The 9,461-nt window shown below is 48.9% G+C and overlaps 1 protein-coding gene across 2 annotated transcripts; it reads left to right on the top strand.

The window, feature by feature from the left end:
- The first annotated feature begins 1,864 nt into the window (after positions 1–1,864).
- znf507 (zinc finger protein 507) lies at positions 1,865–8,740 on the top strand. Of its 2 annotated transcripts, none has more exons than XM_085908527.1 (11): positions 1,865–1,976; positions 3,570–3,780; positions 4,682–5,251; positions 5,360–5,802; positions 5,861–6,208; positions 6,315–6,726; positions 6,869–6,989; positions 7,071–7,179; positions 7,787–7,891; positions 7,963–8,097; positions 8,180–8,740. In XM_085908527.1, exons 3-11 carry the CDS (start codon positions 4,685–4,687, stop codon positions 8,529–8,531), a joined length of 2,592 nt encoding a protein of 863 aa, XP_085764653.1. In that variant the 5' UTR covers positions 1,865–1,976; positions 3,570–3,780; positions 4,682–4,684; the 3' UTR covers positions 8,532–8,740. The 2 variants fall into 2 exon arrangements, with proteins under 2 accessions (XP_085764653.1, XP_085764654.1); XM_085908528.1 differs by lacking the exon at positions 1,865–1,976 and adding an exon at positions 3,068–3,171.
- The last annotated feature ends 721 nt before the right edge of the window (positions 8,741–9,461 follow it).

Raw genomic sequence — 9,461 nt, 5'->3', positions numbered from 1 at the left:
CAGTCTGCAATCATTTGTTCTGTCTACATGTCCATCAATCCATTTTTGGATTGGTAATTTCATCTATTGCCTGATCTGATATTCCGGTCTTGTGCTGCCCTCTACTGTGTGTGTGTGTGTGTGTGTGTGTGTGTGTGTGTGTGTGTGTGTGTGTGTGTGTGTGTTGTTATTTTCCGTCCTATTTCTATTTCTGCTGATTTTCCTCACTAACTGACTTTGTTTCCTTCATTGTTGTGTTTTTGCGGCAGCATTATTATTGTTATTATCATGATGATCAGCACGCAGCCTGGCCAAGAGCCTTTGAGAAGAAAGAGCAAAGAAAAGACAGAAATAAAGCAAGCCGTCTTGTTTTCATTAGTGTGCCACTATCTTAGCCGCTTAATTAACCCCCTAAGGCCCCGTCGACATGGAGATCATAGCGAAGCGTGCGCGGGCGCATGCGTGCACACGCGATGACAACGAAGGGTTATCGAGGACAGAGGCATACATTTGTTTGCGTTTAACCCGGACGGCCGGCCGGCCGGCTGTCTTTCTTCTTCCCTTCTCACAACAAAATTCTCCTTTTGGATTTTTTTCCAGATCGGAGGCCTTCGTTCAACCGTCAAATGACTTCAAAGTATACGAAAATGAGTCCGCCCGAAAATGTTTTGCTATTACGGTGATTGCGAAAGATCGCTTTTGGTTGGTTTTTGCCGCTTTCATCACGTTAGACTTTTCACACCGAGAAAAAATAGGTTTGACCTCGTGCACACGACGCGCCGGCTAAATATAGACTTTGGAGTGCGTCCGCTTGCAAGTACAGTTAAGCGCAGGCGTCAACAGATGGCGACGATGGCGTCCAATGACTTGCACGCCGCTTGGACCACAGCCAAAGACACAAATACGTACTGTGTGTGCGTGTGCACGCCGGGTACATAGTGTACATCGTATGTTTACATTCAGCCATATGTAAAATAATTCAAGGGGGAAAAAAAAAACAAGCTTTGTAATCGTATGAATTTCTTCCGAAATGCTGCGATTCTTTCCGGAAGACCGTTGAAGTGTGAAGAGGCGCACGAACGCACGTAGACAGAAGGTGTAAGCAATTAAATGTGCTAAACCATCTGTCCACTAATTATTAATTGATGCATTTTTATTTAGCGCATACTCACAAGCACACTCACACGCTGTTAGCCAATGAGCTGCTCCTTCCTTAAACTGTTAGCCAATCAGCTCTTTTCAACCTGTAATATGCAAAAATCAAAATGCAATGGAGCCGTGCACGTTTTACGCTTTGCAATGTTTTTGGGAAAAATTATGCAGACAAACCGAAAGAAGAAGAAAAAAGGACTTGTTTTTATCTGTATGCAATGCTTCACTTCTTTTTACACTTGATTGACTCACTTGAGTTTGAGTTTCAAACCTGAGTAAATGTTTTTGGGTGTTGTTTCAAACCGGGGGGACTCTTTCAAAGTTGAGTGTTGAGCCAATGTTAAGGCTTTTCAAACTCGGGTTCGGGTTTTCAACAAGGCTTTTCAAATTGGGGTCAAGCCAATGTTTGAGTTTCAAAGTAAAGTGCCAAAAATGTGGGTTCATATTCTACATTTGTCTCCTAATGCCAATCCCTCAATTACGTGAACATTAAAAACAACATAGAAAAAAAAAGGCGGTCACTTTCCTACGCACAAAATTAACAATTTGCTTTTTTAAACCTTTTGTCACTATCCTTAACACAACACGCGCACGCGCACGCGCGCGCTCACGAGAAGCACGAGAGTCCACCTCGTCCTCCCAAATAAGTTCCATTAATCACACCGGCTGCACTGTAATGTAACTAATACTTTACAATTAGACCAGACACCACACGCACGCACACATGCCATCCATCTCCCTTACCGCACAAGCGAGCGCGGGCGCGCGCGCACGCACCCACACAGGAAATCGACAAATGCACTTGATCAAATATTACAGGAGGTTTGTGGAACCATTGCTTGAAGGTAAGAAGCTTGGGAAAAAAGGATCGATTTTGTTTTTTTTAAAGTTACATTTGACAGAAAAGAAGCAAAATAGAAGCCTTTCTGCATAAATATTTATCCTAGTTTTAGTTGAATTCTGCATCAAACTAAAATCACTCAAGCATTTCATCTGTTGATTAAAATAGGCACTTATGAATAAAATTAACAATATGAATCAATGCTTAATTTGTATTGATGCTTTAAAAATGTTCAATCGTCATTTTATTCGAGTGATTTATACGCATCATATTGAGCTTTGCAAAATCCACTGAATTTTTTTCTGAGCAAAAACCCAACTCAATGCAAGGTGAACAAAAATGCCTAGCAGAGCATGACTGGCGCCTGGTGGTCACTGTTGGAACAGCAGCACAATTGCGAAGACGTTGAAGTCAATTAAGAAGAACCTAATGTGATAGGAAAAATAATGATGATTGGGCTGCAGCGCAAAAAAGAAACTTGCATATCGAATTAAATTGGCTCACCTATGTTATTTTCTTGAGTTGAATTTCCAGTCATTTAATTAGAATGGCAGATGTCAGTCATGTCAAATTGATGAACTGTGTCTCCATGTCACGCACACACCAAAACGTGTGAAGAGTATCTTGAAATGTAAAGGGAAAAAGTCATTTTTGTGTCTGGAGCAAGCACTGAAATGCTAGCCTGAAGTATGACTTTAATACAGCAATAGAAATAACCTGCTTTCAGCCACCATCTTTTTCCACGCCCGAGGCCAGGCCCTAATGCGCCACGGGAACTTTATGAGCCATCAGCTGGGTCGGACGCCGGGCGCCCACCGGCGTCCGATGAGGTCGGCGTCTACATGAGCGACGCTGATGAGCGTGCGCTCATAGCCCCCAGCCCGCTGATGGAGATGGAAGACAAACCCATCATGTGTGGACGGCAGAAAGGAAAACCACTTTGAACGGACTGACTGCAGAGCCCTTGTTCTTCTGTTAAGGCCCTCAAAGGGCTTCACGTTGACTGATAAGGCAGAATCAGGGGCAACAGTTTGAGGGTGCTCAAGGATACCTCCACATGGTCACAATGGACGGGACAGGTATTCGACCCCCGACCTCTGGGTTGGTAGACGACTACAACACCCCCTCGAGTATTAAGAACTAGCAAAATATAAAGGCTAACGACAATGAAAATTCCAACTTTATTCCAACCCCGCTAGGTAAGGATATGTTACGCAATGACGCCAAACATGGTTAGATGAAGTCCATGATGGACAAACTGCCGCTTGCATTATGTGTGGGCGACAGACACAAGTTTGTTTGACGTGAATGAACTCGCATATGCTGCCATCATTTGTGAGTAGAGCTATGTTGTGTTTGGATTTAGGCAAACAATTGATATGATTTGGCTTTCAATGAACTGTTAAAAGTCCGAGAAATGAAGTGTTCAAGAGTAACATGACAACTGTCATGTTTTTACACAAGAAATAGCTTTTTAATCAACAAGAAGACATTTTATCAAAACGTTTTCTATTCTTATTTTAGTATTGAATATGTTTGCTCCGTTAAACGGCGTTGAAAATAAGACGACTTTGTATTTTCCAAACTGTCTCTGAAGGTAGTGAAGTGCAGAAGTTTACTGAAGTCCCGTCCAATCGGCAGCTCGAAATTTGGTCACCTGACGCCAAACTCTGAGTCACGTGACCCAGGTTCCATCCTCGCCATTTTGCAATGTGGGCAACGGAGGCTACCTTTCAGTTTTTTATGACTGGCGAATAAAACCAACGTGAGCAGTTGCATGTTTGAACGACAAAGAGGGTGGCGACCCGGTGAGTATTTCACTCAATTTACGAGTCCAAGTGTAGTCATGATTCGGTTACACATTAACCGGAGATGAAAAGTCATGGCTTTCCGGCGGCGGGTTTTCCCACGCTTGTATGCTGGGTTAGCCTCGCAGCTAGCCGATGCTAGCGTAGCCAAACTTCACATTTCACCTTTGTCGCTGCTTTTGTGGCTCGAACACGCGATCTCGCCACTTAACACTACCGCGGGCGTCACGGACTGTTAGATTACACCACGTTTTATGTGTGTTTGAATCTGAAACCTACAAATGGGCAAGAAGGATTGACATATTTTTAGATGCGGACGAACAGGTGTTCGCTGGAGGCTGCCCGGGCCTCACGTCCTCCACATTGAGTCTTTCAACGTTTACTAACACGCTCAACTTTCAGATCATAAATACATGAATGGCTAAGGGTGTTCCATACGCGTGAGTCACTCTGCAAAGCAGAAGTGGTGAGAAAAGAGGAAGGCGATATGTAGTGAGAAAGTGACGGATTGGTGAAAGATGAAGGGAAGGAACCTTGTGGTCATCTTCTCTTCAAATGGCTATGTCAACAAAAGCACGTGTATGTGTCCTTATCACTAACTGCCACTCGCTGTCACCACTCTCCCACTTTGCAAGATCAATAGAGCTGTCCAAGTCACTTTTCCTCTAGGCACACATTGACACGATTTCAACGCACCAAACCAAACAAGAAATAGCACAACGATTACCCTGAAGTCTTACTAAACAAATTGGACTTGCTTTTGTGACTTGTAAAACTCCAAAACAATTCCAAGAAGGCAGAGAAAGGGCCAATTGAATCATTTATGCACACTTTTGCAGCAAAGACACTTGCGCCTTTGTGGATTCCAGCTTGTGCTGACATTTCATGTGTCTCGCGCTAGGTCATGGAGGACAACAGTGTTGCCGTGCTCATCGCTGCCGCCGCCTCTTCCTCGGCTGCGCCGTTGTCCGAGCCTCATGAGCTGGGGCGTGACGCCGAGGCCCCCGAGCGCAAGGAGGACACCGACTCTCTCATCCAGGTCATCGAGAAGCTGAGTCAAATTGTGGAGAAGCGGCCCCAGCGCCGTTGCACCCTGACGGGACACAAGAGGGGCCAGCCGAGAGGAGGAGGAGGAGGAGGCTCTCCTCACAAGAAGCTGAGCGTGGAACACGTGCACGGTGACCTCAACAACAATAACAGCGGCAGCCCTTGCCAGCTGAATCGCGCGGCCACGTGCTACCAATGCAGCCTATGTCCGTATCTGTCGCCCACGCTGCCGCTGCTCAAGGAGCACCTGAAGCAGCACAACGAGCACAACCAGGACCTCATCCTCATGTGCTCCGAGTGTTGCTTCAGCTCCCGAGACCAAGCGCAGCTGGAAGAGCACGTCAGGATGCACCTGGACAACGGCGCCGACGCCAAGGAGGGCCAAGACTGCGCCCGGAGGGACGCCGACCCGGCGGGCTCGGAGGTAAGCTCGCCGAGCTGTACTTCACTCGCTTGGAATCGCTCGTCTGCAAGATTGTCCCAGTTGTGCTACCAAAACGTTACTAACGTTTGCTCCGCTTGTCCGTGCCAGTGCGAGTGCGACGGCGAGCGGGGGCAGCCGAAGAAAAAGAAGTGGTATGTTTTTGAGGAGTACGGCCTGTACCGCTGCCTGATCTGCAGCTACGTGTGCAGCCAACAGCGCATGCTCAAGACCCACGCTTGGAAGCACGCCGGACTGCTGGACTGCTCCTACCCCGTATTCGAAGAGGACGACGCTACCTCGCCGACAGCGGCGCCCGCCACCTGTGAGGCGGACTCGCAGAGCGTCTCCGCCACCTTCAAACCGCACGCGCCACTTCCGGAAGGCAAATCAAGTCCGCCTCACCTCGCCAAAGAAGAGCAGGGCCAGTTCGCCGTCCAGGATCTGAGCCCCGAGGAATCTGAGTTGGAGTTGCACGTCGCCACGGAGACGGAGGTGGAGACGCCGTCTGCGGATGACAGCCTGCTGACGTCGGCGCAGAAGATCATCAACAGGTAACCGGTTTTAAAGGCACACGCGTGCATCTGTCGGCTGACGTGCTTTCATCCGCAGCAACCCCAACAGCGCGGGACACATCAACGTGATCGTGGAGCGCCTGCCCACCGCCGAGGACGCCGTCATCGCCGCCGCGCCGTTGCTGCTCGACCAGGAAGCGGACGCCGGTCAAAGTTTATTGGAGGTCAAAGAAGAGGTGGAGGGGGAGCGCACGCCAGGCGGAGACTTCCCCCCGGACGAGAACGTTCCGCCGGCCGGACGCAAGAGGACGCACTCGGAATCGCTTCGTCTTCACTCGCTGGCCGCGGAGGTCCTGGTCGCCCTGCCCACCAGGACCCCCGAGTTCAAATTCGAGACCACGACCGTGGCAGAGGATCGCCAGGACGGGAACGAGGAGCCGCGCAAGTATGCAAAATATCTGAAAGACTTTTTTTTCTTGGTTGATTTGACAACAAATGACCCAATTAGGGTGCAGCAGCAACAAGTCATTTGTGCCATTTGAAATGCCCAGGAATCCCGAAGGCCCCGCCGCCAACGCCGGCATCAGCTCGTCTCTGCTCACAGTCATCGAGCGTCTCCGCGAGCGTTCGGACCAGAACGCATCGGACGAGGACATCCTCAAGGAGCTGCAGGACAACGCCAACGCCGCCCCCGAGTGCCCGGGCGGGCCTCCCGACGGGAGTATGGTGGACTACGTGGCCGGCAGCGAGCGGCCGTACCGCTGCCGCCTGTGTCGCTACAGCAGCGGCAACAAGGGCTACATCAAGCAGCACCTGCGCGTGCACCGCCACCGGCAGCCCTACCAGTGTCCCATCTGCGAGCACATCGCCGCCGACAGCCGGGACCTGGAGACGCACATGATCCACCACTGCAAGACCAGGACCTACCAGTGCAAGACCTGCACGCACGCCTTCCACTACAAGGTCAGCCCCGCCGGCGGAAATTCCCAAAATATGATGAAATGAGCTTCTGTGAAGATTTCCGTGGGGCTCGAGCACCAGACACTGCAAGCATATGCCACCTACTACAGAGATGACAGCTTCCCGTTTGTGTTTGGCGCTTCAGAGTCAGTTGAGAAGTCACGAGCGGGAGCATCACAGCTTGGTCAGCGCCGACGCATCGGCGCTGCCGGCCGTGGATGAAACGGCCGCTGCGTCAGAGGAAGCCGAGCGCGACCCCGACGAAGGTGAGGGCCGTCGTTCCGGGCAGTGGATAATCTGTGGAACTGGTCAATGTGCTCATGGACTTTTTTTTCCCCCCTCTCCAGAAGGCGGCCTTCAGAAGACGTTCAAGTGCGACGTGTGCGACTATACCAGCGCGACATATGTAGGCGTCAGGAACCACAGACGCATACACAACTCAGACAAACCTTACCGGTAAGGCCAACAGTTGTTGTCTTTTTTTTGTTTGTTTTTTACCCCAAATGATTTGGAAACCCCCCCCAAACAACAAACAAAACAAATTAAATGGCTATGTCAACTAAAGTAAACTGGTGTTTGCTTTTTGAAGTTATTCATTGGTTATTTAAATGGCCCTTTCTCTGTATGCATGCTTACACAAATGAAGTTGAGCATCTTCTCTGAGCCTCCATGCTGTTCTACCTATGTCCACTAAGGAGCGGTAGAGAACCACAAAAGCTCTTTTCTCTGCTTTTATTGCAGGAAGGTCAAATGTTGGCACTTGAATACAAAGCAAGCTGCAGAAGGCTGTATTTTCGTTGTGTTTGTGATGCGAAAATGTTTATCTTTTGTCAAAGTGTGTGAAAATGGAGTTTGAAGAGGTAAAGGAATGTGTTTAGAAGCATTTGATCTACTCTGCAGATAGAACCTGAACTTCCTTTTCAAGCATTTGGGTGGTCTGGGCTATTGGGGAGTATTTTGCTCACAGCAACATTGGACAAATGGATTGAATGCAATCATGTATCTATATTGATGTTGCTGATGTGACAAGAGTGCTGCTTGACACTCTTTGTGGTGTGCGCAGGTGCTGCAACTGCGACTTTGCCACCACCAATATGAACAGCCTGAAGAGTCACATGAGGAGGCACCCTCAGGAGCAGCAGACCATGCATCTCCTCGAGCAGTTCAGGTGAGAGCCGAGGACCGGGCGTTTCGCCGCCAAACGCCGGTGCGCCTCATAACGCCTTTTCCGGGCGCCAGGTGCTCGCTTTGCGGCTACGTCTGCAGCCACCCGCCTTCCCTCAAGTCGCACATGTGGAAGCACGCCGGGGACCAGAACTACAACTACGAGCAGGTCAACAAGGCCATCAACGAGGCCATCTCGCATAGCGCCCGGTAAGCGCCTCGTGCAATACAATCATCGCTCTCTGTAGTGAGGGGGAAAGAAAAGTTTCAAAAGTATTTGGTGTTCATTCAGAATTTCCGTGCCGTCGTCAACGGGACCGGAGTCTCTGACACCGTCCTCGCAGGACGGCAACGACGTCCCGGCCGAGCCCTCTCCGGAACCTCCCTCTGCGCTCCCCAATAGCGGCTCTGAGCCCTCGCCCCCGACCCCTCAAGGGAGCCCATTGGCCCCGGTCCCTACCCAGCTGCGCGGTGGTGGCGTGGAGTACTGCGTGCTGCTCTTCTGCTGCTGCATCTGCGGCCTGGAGTCCACCAGTAAGGAACGACTGATGGAACACATGAAGGAGCACGAAGGTGACCTCATCAGCATCATACTCAACAACAAGGACGCGCACACCCACGCGCACACGCAGGCAGCGCAGTGAATGACCACCCAGGAATTGACTCGAATATTTCACACGCTTGTTTACCTCAATGGTCGCGCTTATCCCGTTAATCGTCTCAACCAGCTTCACAGAGCAATAGTCCAATGTACAGTTCACCTCCACCAAGGCCAACCAAGCACAATTTGGATCACATTCACAATTATATTCCTGTAGGGGTTTTTTTTTTTTTTTTTTTTCTTCCACCCCCCTCCTTCAATTTCAACTAAGCTTGTCACTTCAACAAATGTACAGCAGCAGCAGGAGGGCAGGGCAAAGCAAAAAGTTGCTCAACTAGTCAAATGACCATCCATCCCTGTCAGAAAGTGCCGCATGTCCTTTGCATATGGCCCTCCCCAAATTCACACCTCACTTCCTTGGCGGAGACAACAGAAAAAAGGACCCGAAACTTATTTCCAGCCATGTGGTGATGGAGCGCTGGTCCAAGTTCATACCTCGTCGAAACAAAAACCATGCCGGTGAAAGGCAGCTGTTTTTTTTATTTTTTATTTTAACAGCTACTGTCATATTTAATTTTTATTTAATGAAATGTGTAGAAACTCGATCACGGCGTGAGTTCACAGGTATTTATCCGTTTCTTTGTTCGCATGATTGTTCCACGACACTTTGAGAAATAAAAGTGGATTATTTTGAGTGAATTTGTATGCCGCGCGAGTTAAAAACAGCTAATGTTTAATTTTCAGAAAGGGGAAAAAGGGACTTGAACAGAGGAAATCTGCTTTTTAATTTTCCCGGAATGGTGCCTACAAACACAAATGTCAAACAGTGTCAACTGTATTTTTTTTAGCGTGTATGCATATATAGTGCCCCCTGACATGTATGTTCTATTTTTATATGTAATCTTTTTGTTCACTATTTTAAAGACTTTCTAACTTAAACAAGAAAACTGCTGTGTCCATCAACGCCCAGGTA

This window comes from Syngnathus leptorhynchus, chromosome 3, assembly GCF_054491065.1.
Source record: "Syngnathus leptorhynchus isolate UIUO chromosome 3, UIUO_Slep, whole genome shotgun sequence".
Taxonomy (NCBI): domain Eukaryota; kingdom Metazoa; phylum Chordata; class Actinopteri; order Syngnathiformes; family Syngnathidae; genus Syngnathus; species Syngnathus leptorhynchus.
Note: the sequence above shows the minus strand (reverse complement) of the source record. Positions and strands in the feature narration are given on the sequence as shown.

Coding starts and splice junctions, on each gene's coding strand:
- znf507 (XM_085908527.1), top strand. CDS start 4,685: ATGGAGGACAACAGTGTTGCCGTGCTCATCGCTGCCGCCGCCTCTTCC. Junction 5,803..5,860: donor GCGCAGAAGATCATCAACAG/GTAACCGGTTTT, acceptor TTTCATCCGCAG/CAACCCCAACAGCGCGGGAC. Junction 6,727..6,868: donor CGCACGCCTTCCACTACAAG/GTCAGCCCCGCC, acceptor TTGGCGCTTCAG/AGTCAGTTGAGAAGTCACGA.